This window comes from Populus alba, chromosome 8 (genome assembly GCF_005239225.2).
Source record: "Populus alba chromosome 8, ASM523922v2, whole genome shotgun sequence".
Lineage (NCBI taxonomy): Eukaryota > Viridiplantae > Streptophyta > Magnoliopsida > Malpighiales > Salicaceae > Populus > Populus alba.
Window position 1 is genome coordinate 233991 of NC_133291.1, and position 15015 is coordinate 249005.

At 37.6% G+C, this 15015-nt stretch overlaps 3 protein-coding genes across 3 annotated transcripts; 2 read left to right on the forward strand and 1 right to left on the reverse strand.

The window, feature by feature from the left end:
• The first annotated feature begins 203 nt into the window (after positions 1-203).
• Positions 204-5672, forward strand: LOC118045098 (uncharacterized membrane protein At1g16860). Its single transcript, XM_035053627.2, has 5 exons — positions 204-467; positions 2044-3018; positions 3805-3960; positions 4443-4654; positions 5161-5672. The coding sequence occupies exons 2-5, from the start codon at positions 2122-2124 to the stop codon at positions 5351-5353; spliced, it is 1458 nt and encodes a 485-aa protein (XP_034909518.1). The 5' UTR covers positions 204-467; positions 2044-2121; the 3' UTR covers positions 5354-5672.
• A 1120-nt stretch (positions 5673-6792) lies between these two features.
• Positions 6793-11057, forward strand: LOC118045097 (kelch repeat-containing protein At3g27220). The gene is made up of 7 exons (XM_035053626.2): positions 6793-7262; positions 7550-7717; positions 7822-8051; positions 8353-8523; positions 8745-8850; positions 9327-9533; positions 10611-11057. Exons 1-7 carry the CDS (start codon positions 7041-7043, stop codon positions 10779-10781), a joined length of 1275 nt encoding a protein of 424 aa, XP_034909517.1. The 5' UTR covers positions 6793-7040; the 3' UTR covers positions 10782-11057.
• Positions 11058-11649: 592 nt separating this feature from the next.
• On the reverse strand, positions 11650-14668 carry LOC118045095 (F-box/kelch-repeat protein At1g51550). Its single transcript, XM_035053622.2, has 2 exons — positions 13886-14668; positions 11650-12880 (listed from the first exon to the last, which is right to left on the reverse strand). Exons 1-2 carry the CDS (start codon positions 14322-14324, stop codon positions 11892-11894), a joined length of 1428 nt encoding a protein of 475 aa, XP_034909513.1. The 5' UTR covers positions 14325-14668; the 3' UTR covers positions 11650-11891.
• Between the last annotated feature and the right edge of the window lie 347 nt (positions 14669-15015).

Below are 15015 nucleotides of genomic sequence, written 5' to 3' on the forward strand. Positions count from 1 at the left end.
CTATTACTGTTGTTGATGTTGTTAATTACCTAGAATTTTTTTAATTGGGATTAGTATATTCTTGTTTAACGTTAGTGGTGTTTATAAAAAATATTTATCTTGATAAATAAAATTAAAATATTTCCTTTCGAAGAGATTTTGGAGGGGCTTTTTTGCCAGACGAGACAACTCACCAGTTGTCGCGGCTCTCTCAAGTGACACTCACACGCACAAAAGAAAAGAGCGAGAGAGAGAGAGAGGGAGAGTCTCATTAAGTAGTTATTAAGTGGATTCATTTTTTAGAGAGAGAAAGAAAGGGGTGGCTCTTTAGAGAGGGAGAGGTTTTGGTTTGGTTAGTACTAGGAGTACCATAACAATTGTTTTTGTCTTTTGATTCACTTTAGCCGTGTTGTTGCTGTTATTGCTGTCTTCCCGTAATTTTCTCCAGATTTCAACAACAACAACAACTCTCTCAACTGTCTGTTCAGGTATGTGTTGGGAAGAAGAAATATGATTTCTTTTTAATCCTATTTAGACCCTTTTTTTCACTTCTCTCAAAACTCCTGAAAAGAATGATTCTTTTCTTAGATCTCTCCCATTTTCTTGCCTTTTGCTTAAAATGGTGATCTGGGTTTGGTTTGTTTTCTTGATTTGAGCTATAAAGTTGGTTCCTTTGATAGATTTTGATATTTTGAGCGTGCAGATTGTTTTTATTGTTGTTTATTTCTGCTCTCTGTTTTTATTGACTCCTAGATTTTCCATTTTTTCGTTTACATATAGTGAAATCTCACTCTCGGTCAAGCTCTTACCTTTTGAAATCTCTACTTTTTTTGTTAGATCTCTATGATTTTCATGGTTTTTACTCAAAATGGCAGTATTGGAGTGCTTTATTTCTTAGATTTGGTCTATATATTCTAGTTTTTTTAGGTGTTTTTTGATTTACTTAGGATGAAAGGTTAGGTACCTCGCTTTTGGGGTGTGAGGGATTTTAGTTCAATGTCTGCCTGAGGAGGTGGCTGAAAAAATGCTGTAAACAGAAGAATAACTGGACTTTAAACCTAAGCTGTTAAACTTAGAGCATTTGAGGTTCCTTGTTTCAGAATTCTTGGTCTTTCCTCGGTTATGCTTAAAATACTGATTTTGTAACTCTTAGTTCATTCATTTGGATGATGGATTTTGGTTCTATGCATAATATATGTCAATAAGTTGCACGGTTGACTTTTATGAAAACAGAACTTGACGGTGCTAATATGTTATTTTGATTTCTAACTCTACAATAGATGTAGCAAATTTAAAATTGTAAATTTTTTTTGTTATTTTGAGGTTCTTTGAGCTAAATTCCCTTAGCCAACCCGGTTCTCTTCTTCTTGCTTTAGATCTTCCATGATTCTATGATATGAGACGCAATTTGAATGGTATTTTGGGAGAATATTAGGATAACCTGGATCTTCAGACCTTTTTCATTGTTGGAGTTTAGTTTAGTATTTTTTTTTTTTTTTTTTGGGGGGGGCGGGACTCTTATTAGTTATCCCCTCTTTGGTTTGCTTGCTGAGAAGCTGTAGGAATATGGTAGATAATTTCTAAGGCTCATCCTCAAGAGCATGGCAATTGCGTAGCTTATTTGCCAAGTTTACTGAAATTTGGGATAGTTTTTTCAGTGGGCTCCCGATACTTCATTAGGGATTTTGGCTGTTATTGTTTGGTGATTTGGTTTTGGGCAGCTTTCTTGGTGTTTGGTTCTTTTGGATTGGTCATCTTCATTTTCTTTACTTACTCGAGATAGGTGTCCAATCAGACTTCTTTGATTGGACACGTAATTGGTGCTCTTTATCTCATGGGTTTTGGCAATTAACTACTGTGACCACCTATGTTCTAGATAGGTGCTTTTTAGGTCATTGGAATCTTTTGTGCTCTTCATGCATTTTTATGGCACGCTGTACACATTTTCTCTACTAAATTTGTATTTTCATTGGTTATTATAATAGCTCTAAAGAATACTTCAAGAATTGTTTATTTCCAATGAATTTGTCTAAATACTAAAATGTTTTTTCTTTGTATATGTAGGAGGGCTTTGACCATTGCATCACTATACGCAGTGGTATTTGTTTCATAACATCTCCTGTGGTCTCCTAAAGTATCTAGATGGGTTCTCGGTTCCCATCTCATCAGCTCAGCAATGGTCTTTATGTATCAGGCCGGCCTGAACAGCCGAAGGAGAGGGCTCCAACAATGAGCTCTGTGGCCATGCCATATACTGGTGGTGATATCAAGAGGTCTGGAGAGTTGGGCAAAATGTTTGATATTCCTGTAGACGGCTCAAAGTCTAGGAAATCCGGACCTATAACTGGTGCTCCTTCAAGGACTGGGTCATTTGGAGGAGCTGCTTCACATTCAGGGCCAATCATGCCTAATGCAGCTGCCCGGGCAGCCTATACTACATCAGGTGCGGTATCATCTGGAGGAACTGGTTCAGTTTCATTAAAAAAATCAAATTCAGGACCCCTAAATAAGCATGGAGAGCCAGTAAAGAAGTCATCTGGCCCTCAGTCGGGTGGAGTAACGCCTTCTGGCCGCCAAAACTCTGGTCCCATTCCTCCTGTTCTTCCTACTACCGGTCTGATTACATCTGGTCCTATATCTTCAGGCCCACTGAACTCGTCTGGGGCACCTCGGAAGGTATCTGGTCCTTTAGAATCTATGGGGTCTATGAAAAATCCAGGCTATGCTGTTATTCACAATCAGGCAGTGACTGTTCTTAGCCAAGATGACGACTTTTCCTTCAGAAAGAACTTCCCAAAGCTGATATTGTGGTCATTGATTCTACTTTTTGTAATGGGTTTCATTGCTGGTGGTTTTATCCTTGGAGCAGTCCATAATGCCATTCTCTTAATAGTTGTTGTCGTTCTTTTTGGTGCTGTTGCCTCTTTTTTCATATGGAATACTTGTTTCGGGAGAAGAGCTATCATGGCTTACATTGCGCGTTACCCAGATGCTGAGCTACGAAATGCAAAAAATGGGCAATTTGTGAAAATTTCTGGGGTATGTATCTTTTTTTCCCCTAAAATTTGTTTTGGTATGTCAGCTAGTCACAGTTGTGATGAATTTATTTTAACATGTTTATACTCATCTGCTCTTATTTAAGTAGATTTACTTTTTCATGACTCTCCTTTCCGAACCCCCCCCCCCCCAAAAAAAAAAAAAAAAAAAATCATGCCTGTTTACAAGTTGCAATGCAGATTTCTGCATGTCATTAATTGTCACTGATGTTTTCAAAATGTAATGAAGAGTTTGTATTCAGTTCAATGCATATGATTTGCAAAGGAAAGCTAATCTTGATTCAAAATAATTTCAGAACCAAAATTATGTATATAGAAGTGGCAATGGGTATCAACTGGAAGTGAAAACATAACTCACCACTTTTTTGTTTTATTTGTGTTTAGAGGTGAACTTCTAGGGATCTGTCTGAGTGTGCGCACTCACATTGCATAATCATAAGCAGTTTAGCATTCACTACTCGGTTAACTCTTTATTGGTTTATAACCTGATGGATGTGTGACAATGCTTGGTCTTGCATACCTATGTAATATAACTTGTGACATGAATCTGTGTTGGCAGAAGGATATTGTTCTGGGAGGAGTGGGCAGATGAGGGTTAATACTTAATATACTGTTTTTCTCAAGTACATTTTTGATTGACGGGGATGGAATTTCTTTACAGTGCATGTCTTCCAATATGTTTGGAGGCACTGGTTATGTTGTTTTAGTTATTGATTACCACTTTTTTATGCTCAAGTAATTCATATACACGACTATTGTGTTTTTAAAGGTGGTCACCTGTGGTAATGTGCCCCTGGAGTCATCTTTCCAAAGAGTTCCTAGATGTGTATATACCTCCACGAGTTTGTACGAGTACAGAGGATGGGACTCAAAAGCAGCCAACCCAACTCATCGTCGTTTCAGTTGGGGTCTCAGATCATTAGAAGTGAGTATGAAATATTGATTAGATAAATTTTGATGGACTCTATCATGCATGTAAGTAATTGGCACATCTCTTAGGTTTTATGGAAAATTTTGTTAACCATTAGTGCTTACCGTAAATAGATTGTTTTCTCATTTTAAATTTTGTATAACTTAGGAAATATCTTATACATTTCACCTCATGCATGTAGAAAAAAATGGTGATTGCTACAAATTGTCTCTGCTTCAGGCTGGTGGCCATGAATAATCTGCATTTTTCATTTTTCTGGAGAATGTCTGACCTTGTTATTGTTGCCAACATCTTTTCTGCTTACCATGTTTAGTTGTTTTGCTTTGTTTTATTTGGCTCTTGGATTGATTGTAATGACATCGATTCAAGGTGCCCATTCATGCCACTTTCTACAGACTGATGTGCCCGTTGATTATAGATTATTTTATTGGGTTTTGAGTTTTTACTGGAAGTTCTGTAAATTTTCTATTTCACAGAGGCGTGCAGTTGACTTCTACATTTCTGATTTTCAATCTGGATTGAGAGCATTGGTTAAAACTGGCTATGGAGCGAGGGTGACTCCTTATGTTGACGATTCCCTTGTCATTGATGCTAACCCGGGTGCTGAAGAGCTGTCTCCAGATTTTGTCAAATGGCTGGGAGAAAGGAATCTTTCAAGTGATGATCGAATAATGCGAATGAAAGAAGGGTAAATGATTTCTTTTTTTGATTTTCTTACTTTCACCATAGCTCTTGGTCTATGCAAACTTATGTGCCAGTACAAACTCTCTGTTTTTTGTTTTTCCTCATTTGTAATAAGGATCTTCTGGGACACACCTAGTCATATTCAGGAATAGTTTTCGGGGAGGGGAGGGAAGAATTACTGATCGAGAGGGAAAGGAAGGGCGTGCTCTCGCTTACTTAGATTTGCAAGGAGGGGGATGGGAATTAAACAATCTTTTGTTTGGTTAGAAGAGGGGAGGGAGCTGACCAGTATAACTTACAAGCTACTTTGTACCCTTGTCGAACAGTTTTTCTATAAAAATAATAGGGTGTGCAGTCCAAGAATTCTAGTTTTTGTTTGACCCTCGATTAGAGATGGTAGCTGTTCAGTATCTTTCAGGTCCTCGTGTCTTGTATCTTTTCTATTATTATATTAGTTGCTTTCGATGAGTTGCATGTAACCTGGAATAACTGTAGATGTTCTATGTGTAGGTACATCAAAGAAGGAAGCACTGTTAGTGTAATGGGAGTTGTTCAAAGGAATGACAACGTGCTTATGATCGTCCCTCCCCCCGAACCGATTACAACTGGGTGCCAATGGGCCAAATGTATTTTTCCAGCTAGCCTCGAGGGTATTGTTTTGAGATGCGAAGACACTTCAAAGAATGATGTCATCCCTGTGTAATAGCTTGTGCTGTAGACTCACTTTGGGATTCCTTTTTTTTTTTTACTCGTTTCCAGCTAAATATCGATGGTGGTGGAAGTGCTATGGAGGTGGCATTGATGATTGTGATAGACAGGTGGTGGTGTTTTCTTCTTTTCGGTTTCACCAGGTGTATAGTTTCAAGTGTTTTCTGCCATCTTTTTTTCATTTTTTATTAACCTAGGTCTTGAAGGTTGTGATGGGGGTTGGGTTTGATATATTGTAGAGAATTTTACATGCTTGAGGCAGCGGATTGAGATTATGATAAATAGAAAGAAAAATGTTGTGAGATATTAGTATATTTTCTCATTGCAGAGATTACTTTGTTGTTTACATGACGAGTTGTTAATCACATCAATTGAGCTTCTTGAAGATTCTTCCTAGAGCGATTAATAACCACAGTATCAGTCTGGAAGACTCAAGCTTCTGTGTATTGAAGAGAGCATGCTTAAGCTTTCAATGGTTTGTAATCTTGTACTCGTTGCTCTTCTTACAGCCATTGGATCCTTTTTCCATCAAAAATCATTGTTCAGGAGTTGAACTACCATGTAAGAATGCTGCGTGTCTCTCAATCTATTAAATCGGTGCGAACCTCTTCTCTCTGTTAGTAGGATTTAATTTTTCCTGTTAGTAAATCAGAAATAACACTAGCCTAATCCAACTCTCCCTTAGTTATCCCGAGTAAAGTGATATTAATTTCTAATTTAAATACGCATTAAATCCTATACGATTAATTGTGTTCTTAGCAATGAAATTAGATCATAAACACCTACAATAGTAATCTTTCTTTATTCTTGCTATCATGAAAGGCTTGGGCCGGATGGCCCACTTGTCTAGTGTTTTTCTTTTTATTTTTATATTTTAAAATTATTTTTTAAAGTATTTTTTTTAAATTAATATTTTTTAATGTTTTTATATCAGTTTGATATGTTAATATTAAAAATAATTTTTTTTAAAAATAAAAAAAAATATTATTTTAATACACTTTCACATAAAAAAACTATTCAAAAAACAATAACAACAGCAACCACAATTATAAACAAACTTTTAAACCCCATTCACATGTTCATGCGAAAAACTAAAACTAAAGAGTTAATTCGGCCACGCGTGCTGAAAACGCAATTGATCAAAACAATACCTTTTCTGATTTCTTACAAAGAAAAAAAAGTGAGTTCACTCGGTGATTAAATAGTTAATCTAATAATTAATATCCTTTATATAATTCAATAATTATTCCAGGAGTAACCTTTACATATGAGCATGTTAAATCATACCTCTTAGTTACGAGGCTTCTCCTTAAAAATTAAAATATCTTAATGGATAAACTCTCTCAAGAATAATTTAATGGAGTAAATTAACTTCCCATTAATGGAGGGGAGAGATTAACATGATGCTGATTTGTCGAGCGTCATAAGTCAGAGTTATAGAGGACCTAATTGAAAACAATCCAATAGATAGATCTCCTTTCTTGCCCAAGCCTAAAAAGAAACTAATATAAAATGAACCGACATCCGGTTGTCATCTTCTCTCTCAAGATCTCTCCTTTTTCTTGAGAAAGATTACAGGTCAGATTTTTACAGAGACACAAGACTCCTACTTCACCTTCTCTGTTAAGCTTTTTATCTCTCTAGAGCTAAATGTGCATGCACATATAAATATACAGAGGGAGATGGTAAGGTCATCAGGGAAGCAAAAATCAACAAAACTGGTCATAGTTTGTGTGGTTCTATTAGGGTTTGGCCTGATTGGTGATTATCTGTGGGCATCTTCTCCACATTTTGCTTCTTCTTCTTATATATCCAACCGGGTTCCTCCTAAATATCCTCAATCCAATGTAATAATTCCAAAACAAGAACCACATCTTGCTGACACTAAACCCCAAAAAATAAAGGTACGATCTTTTTTGCTTTACTTACAATTTTAGCACTGCCCATTCGAGTGTTTCTGCAGTTTCGGAGCTTTTTTTTATGGTTATGGGAGTAATGTAGGAAAAAGTTGAATGCTTTGTTGTTTATTACTGTTGTTATGGTGGGGGCTGATAAAGCTACAAGTTTTTTGGTTCAATTTAGGTTTGTAGCATAATCCATTTATGTAATGCCCGTTTACTCTGTGTTTATAGTGAAATCCCGGATGTCTAGGAAAGGTTAAGAATCGTTGTTTGTTTGTTTATGTGTGCAGGTAGATGGTGTCCATGATCGATCCTTATCGGCTACATTTGCTGATTTGCCTGCACCGGAACTGAAATGGGAGAAAATGGCTAATGCACCTGTGCCTCGGCTGGATGGGGCTGCAATACAAATTAAGGATCTTCTATATGTTTTTGCTGGATATGGAACAATTGATTTTGTGAGAAACCTTTTCCACCTCTTCTACTATTCTTGTTCACTATGGTTTGACTTTGTGTATGTATTTGCTAATTTTTGAGGTGGAACTTCTCTTGGAATTAACAGGTGCATTCACATGTAGATATTTACAATTTTACTGGTAATACCTGGGGAGGGAGATTTGATATGCCTAAAGAAATGGCTCATTCACACTTGGGAATGGTCACAGATGGGAGATACATTTATATTGTTACTGGACAATATGGTCCTCAATGCAGAGGGCCTACAGCTCGTAATTTCGTGCTAGATACCGAGACAAGGGAATGGCAGGATTTACCTCCTTTACCAGTTCCTAGGTATGTGCACGTGTCAAAATAGTTTGAAATGAACTTTAAATTGCGTGCAAGACATTGGCTGATCTTGCAACAGCATAATTTGACTGTTTGTTGATTTTTCTTTGAGAAATGGATTATCTTATGCTTTTTGCATAGTCATCTGCCTTATCTTGGTGGTTCTTATTCTGAATTGAAATGCTATGTGTCAGTGATGGAATGTACTGGCGGCTTTAAATATTTGAAGCCAAAATTAGTTCATGCTCTGTATTTTTTCCTTTGCTCTTTGGTAAATGATTCTGAACTTTAATGTAATAACACTCAGATATGCACCAGCAACTCAACTTTGGAGAGGTAGACTCCATGTGATGGGTGGTAGCAAGGAAAATCGGCACACTCCAGCATTAGAGCATTGGAGTCTTGCTGTAAAGGATGGGAAAGCATTGGAAAAGGAATGGAGGACTGAGATACCAATTCCTCGTGGAGGACCACATCGGTTTCTGGCCAATCCTAGTCTTATTATTTCCGCATTTAGTTGTGTTGTTTGGTTTGGAATGAATTCCCATAGGCTATTACAGTTTCACTAATAAAACATTTTATTGTTGATAGTGTTTCTGTCAATCAAGTGATCACAATTTGTAACCATCCAGTGAAATGACCGAGGAAATAGTTCACAACTGAAGCTTGTTTATGTTTTTAATTTATGCGTCTATGCAGGGCTTGTGTCGTGGTTAATGATCGACTTCTCATTATTGGTGGTCAGGAAGGTGATTTTATGGCCAAGCCAGGATCACCTATTTTCAAATGCTCTCGTAGGAATGAGGTATATTGACTAGTGATCTTTATATACAAATCCTATATGACTTCTTCTGTAGATTGCATCGACATTCTCTATCCAAGCTTTTAAGTAGTCCCCTAAAACTTTTTCAAGTTTTCTTGGTTTGCTCATGTTTGATAAGAAGAAAATAAGTGAGCCTAACATCACTTGTCTTTCAATTTTATATGAAATGGAACTTAATATGAAACGGAAAATAAAAACATGATGTATCGTTGATTTGGTGATTATCTTGTATCATTAAGCTTTATAAGTTTGTTTCAACTATGCTCAATCTCCTTTATTTGTGTAACCAACCTTGAGACCTAATGTTTAGATTTTTGAATTAACTTTTAGGTATATTATCACTAAAACATTCCACGTTTATGTTGTAACTCGGAGAAATTTGTCTTTACATCCCTTCTCTCTTTCCCTCGGCTTTTATTTAATGGTTTTGGCTCATTATGAGTCTTTTGTTGTTTCAGATAGTATATGATGAGGTCTACATGCTGGATGACGAGATGAAGTGGAAACCTTTACCTCCTATGCCAAAGTCTGACTCTCACATTGAATTTGCTTGGGCAATTGTTAATAATTCCATTGTTATTGCTGGAGGCACCACTGAAAAACACCCTATAACTAAAAAAATGGTCCTGGTTGGTGAAGTTTTCCGGTTCAACTTGGATACACTGGTATGAAATTTATGTTTCTTATGTGCTTCCAAACTAGTTTGGCATCAAGGCTTGGTTGTTGTTTTTGGATGTTCTCCCAGACAATTTACATAACCCAACATATTTCTACACGTCAAAGTACCTGCAATTTACACAGTGCCCCAGGTGTAATCTGTAATGGGTTTTGTACATAACCCTACATATCTCTATACATTTGTTAAATGCTTGTGCATACACTTCAAGACGCACACATCCATTTCTTGCCTGGTTGCTGCCATTGGAAGGTTATTGGCTCGCTGCTTTCTAGTTGCTTTCATCTGCCTGTTTTGAATGGTTTTTTAATCTTTGAATTGAAATTCTCCAAAGATTGATGACATATTATAGACTCTAGTATGCATTCTCTATTTGTTAAATCTTAGGCTCTATTCTTTTTTCATGGTGGAAGGCTTTGTACAGGAACAGCCCAATAATTGGTTGAAATCTTTGTCCGCTGATAGTCAAGAAACTTAAGATTTAATTTATCAAAGTGTGGATATTGATTCGGTAAATGATAGCATTGTATTCGGAATTGGAATTGGATTTGTTCAGATTACGAAGATTTTAAAGAATACCTTGAAAGTATTGTCAGAGAACAGCTGATGTGATTTTTCTGTTATCCTTTTGACCTCAGAAGGACAAGAAACTTTTCCTCCCCGTGTTTCATGATTCGGGTCACTGCTACCTGAACTTGACTGCCCTATCAAGCTTTGTTGACCAAGAATAGCAATGAATTAGTATTGGTTCAGGTGAACACCAAAATCTAGAAGTGATAAGAACCTGATCAATTTCACAACCGGTTTGTGGCAGCTTCTACCGTGCCATGTGCTTGTGTCTCCCAAAAGTCCGTTAGAAGTTTGTCATGTTAATGCCTGCTCCAGAATCTGACAAACTTTTGTCATATCATTGCAGTCACAACAATATACAATATGGATATCTAGATCACATTTTTCTAGCTGCATCAACCTGTGCCTTTTTTTCTTCTCTCCCCTCTGTAAATTGATTTCTGTTACAACGGATGGTATTATATAACTTGTATTTTTATGTCATGAATGCCTGCAGACATGGTCAGTAATCGGAAAACTTCCATATCGTGTCAAAACTACACTGGTTGGATTCTGGAACGGATGGTTGTACTTTACATCAGGACAGCGAGATAGAGGACCAGATGATCCAGCTCCAAAAAAAGTCATTGCAGATACGTGGAGAACCAAACTGAAATTGAACTCATGACCGATATCTGTTTCTTCTTTGGTAGGATAGCCCCTCCTATCCAACCAATTGATGTCTCATCATCAAGGCAAATATTTATCTGTATCATTCTTCCACACATTTTTGTGATTTTTGTCAACATTTTTTACTCCCCAGTGTAACTGAGGGAACGAGGGAAGTAGCAATTCTTCCCGATGTGTTGTATCAGCTTGAGAATATACTTCACTGTAACATGGAAAGCGCATTATTAGATTTTATTTCTGGAAAAATAATAAAAATGTGCCCTTTTCAATCCCATCCCTGGCTTCAAATTCTCGTGATTACAAGTATTTGATGAACGCGCACCTTCGTCTTTCAACTGTCGAAAAGATGTTTCTTTGATGCGTGAGATTATGGCTGGGTGGTCTGGTGACCAACGTAAAGCATGGTGATCAAGATAATGCGTGTTTGGTGGCTAAAACATTGTTCCTCGGAAAATTTTAAATTTAATTTTACTTAAAATTATTGTTTTTAGGTGGATGTTAAGAGTAAATTTTATAAAATTAAAAGAATGTTATTTTAATATATTTTTAAATAAAAAAATATTTATAAAACAATCACTATAATAACTTCAAGACATAACTGCAGGGAAGTCTAGGATTTAAGTCCTATTCTTGGATAGTTTGCAAGGTTTATAACTATTGAGTGTCAACATGTATGGGTTTTTTTTTTTTTTAAATTATTATTATTATTCTTAACAAAAAGCAAGATCGATTTTCGTCTATCAAATGTCCTGACCTGAAACAATTAGTCCAAACCATGGAGGGCTAATTGAGCTAGTCCCAAAGGATTCATGAATCCTCACTCCACTGCTTTAGTGCTTGGAGCCTGATTTTATAGACATAATAAGTTGACGGAAAAATGAGGCTGAGGCTGATGATTTTCATTCTGATCCTGGAGGCAGTGACTCAATATGGATCACTTCCATGGCCTCCCTCAAGATTTGTCTAAAATAGGCATAGTCTAGCATTTTTCATATTTTATTCATGAAACATGTACAAAGCAGATGATTGAGTTGCGTGAGGGCTACCATCTACAGGGCTAAGAATTATGGCCTTTTGAGTGATCATTTGGAAACACTCTTATGTTACCTCAGCACCTTACTGCTCCTGTTTCCAGCTCAAATTTTACCAGAAAGAGCTCCCCATCAAACCTCATCTCAGATGCTTCGGCAGGGTGAAGTAAGCTATCCACCATTCCACCAAAAACATACAAGCGACGTCCTGAATGATCTGCACAGGCTCGATGGAATGATCTACAGTTGGGTTTATAACCCTTTGCCTTGAGCCTTCTCCACATATTTGCTTGTAATCCCCTTGAGTTTAATGGAGTTGACTGCTCTTTAATTGATGGGATCTTACTAACATCTAACACCCAAAAATCTCCCTTCCTGTGTCTCTGTGAATCTTCACCTCCATAGATTAGCAGCCGACCTCCCAAAATTAGTGTGGCTGAGTGGCCAACTCGCGGGAGGGAGACTCCTTCAGGTATGTCTTGCAAATTATAGAGCATCTGTACCCACTTGAGTTGATCCTCAGACGCTTGCAAGAGCCAGACATCATGCAGCACATCATACCCCAAACCTCTTCCTCCAAATAGAACAGTTCCTGTTCCTTCGATACATGTCAATGTGTGTCCTGAACGAGGTGGAGGTGATGGATGAGCCACCAGCTCTATCCACGTTCCAGAACAGAAATTCTCTGAGATTTCTAGAATCCAAGTATCTCCCAATCTAAGGCCATACAATCCAATGCCTCCATGGATGACCATTGTTCTTTTATCAATGCAACAAGCAGCATGAGCCCCACGGGGTGGTGGTGCTACGGAGCTCACATCAAGCAGCCTCCATGACAATGTTGTTATACCAAGGTTCTCACTAAGTACTACTTGCCCCACCCATGTATCATTTTGACGCATCCCACGATCATTAATTCCTCCAAAGAGCACAAGATTTTCGCCAATGACGGCGCAAGTATGCCCAAATCTCCCACTCGGAATTCCTGAGGTAACCTTCTGCCATTTCAGCATTCTTTGAAAATCTTTACCTATGTATGCCACCCATGTATCATCGAGATCTCGCCCTGCGAAGAAGACCAACACAACAAAAACAAGAAATGGTTATACACCGAAGCAATTTGACATAAACAGGTAAAAATAAATAAATGCAGAACAGCTTCAGAAAAATCAAGAGAATGATGATCGTTCAATTATTGTCCATTTTTACTAAAAGTTTTCCCGATGGGGCCTGCTGAAATGATTCAATCATCCTTCCACAATATAATTATAACTCAAACTGCTAATAAATAATTAAATATTGGAATATATGAACAAAGTGGCATTGTGGGATGTGTTTTGCATTTCACAGTGCAGGAAGCGAAAACGGATGCTGAGATTGATTAGCTTCTGGAATTGACGCCTTTACTAGTTGCAATTACTTTCAAGTTCAAGGATGAGGGTAACTGTACTTTATCAGAAATGGACAATTAAATTGATTCTAATGAACGTTTTTTACTGGAAAAGCAGCAGCAGAAAACATTGTGGAATAAGTAGATCATTGCTGCCATACAGTAATCTGGTTGCCAAAATGGGCACTCAAGAAGCATTATAAGAAGTGAGACTACTGCATTTGCAGCTAGCTAGCAAGAAAGAAACCACATCATCACTTCACAATATCTTGTATGTTAAAAAATTTAGCAGAGGAGCATGCTTTAGGCTATAATGCTGCACAGATACATGCAGTTAAATTTATAAACGTATAAGGCAGCCAGAAACTTGTGATGCATAACTTAACTCAACACAACGAATGCTCGATTTCAAACTTACCAATATATTGAAGCCATGATCAAGAAGCAAGAAAATTCTCAAGCAATGAAACCCTAATCCATGGTTAGTTGAATCAGGAACACTAGAAATCTGAAGGCAGAACTAATGAGCAGGCATAAACTAATATAAACAACCCTTTAGCATCCTTAACCAGCAAATCAAACAAGCATCACAGACGCACACGGGCACATTTAAGAAACATAACATATTAAGATATTAGATTTGGGAATCATAACATCTAATCAAATGAAAGATAGGCTGACCTCCTTCACGGCCACCACCAAACAAGACCAGGCAATCAGATACAAAGTTGAGAGAGTGAGAAGCCCTGGGAGTTGGGAGCATCAAGTCACTATCTGGGTCAGGCAGTTTATGGCAAGAAAATGAGTCAAGCTGAGACACCTGCTTGTATAGCCTCATCCATGGCAACTGCTGATTGTTGTTGGTATTGATAGAAGACTTGAAGGCATCCACTGATGTGGACCCCCACTCCCTCCTGCATATGGACTCCCACAGTGTATCAGAAGTTGTCAAGGACCTGAACCTTTTGCAAGTCATGGCAAAGGAGATAAGTGAATCTACAGGAAGCAGAAGCATAATTGTGAAGAGATGGTCATCAGCCAGCTTAACTATCGGTGATGCTGATGATGATCCAATGTTGCTGCTTCTAGGAGTACTCTTTGCCATGAAGAAAGTAGCCATGCTTGTTGTTTTGTAGGATAGTCCTGACTAAAGTTTTTTTTTAAGATGTAAGGCTATGGTTATTGGAGCAACTGAGGTATGTGGGATTGTGTTGGACAGAGGGTAGGGAGAAACAAAACATAGTTCTGAAATGGTCTGGTGTTCATGTAATGTCAAAGAATGAAATGGTGAAAAATAAGGAAGATGGTAAATTCAGTAGACTTGAAAAGAGATAGATCGTGGATAGAAAGATAGGTGATGAGGGGAGCCCATTTCTTTTGTCTGGTACATGAAATGATGAGCCACCTTCATTCTCAACTGTTCCTTGCCACCATGTCATTTTGAAGACAAGGAAGCCAAATGACAAATAGAGACCTTTGTCTATATCTTCTCGCTTCATCTTCCACTCTCTTATCTTTTTTCCCTGAATTTACTGTGTGAGTCCAAATGGGATGTCCTTTTAGAGAAGTTAAAACCCAAAAGACCCTAACATATTACCCAATTCTCAATTGAGTTTCAAAACTATAAGTTTTATCAATTGGGTCCCAAAGAGTTCAGACACACTTCTCAATTGGGTCTCCCGTCCATGTCCTTTAATTGTTTTGTCAGGTTTCTTCAAAACGAAGCCGCTACACCGCGTATAACATGTGAAGCATTAGGGACCCGATTGATAGATTGTATTGTCTTGGGACTCAGTATAGATTACGGACTA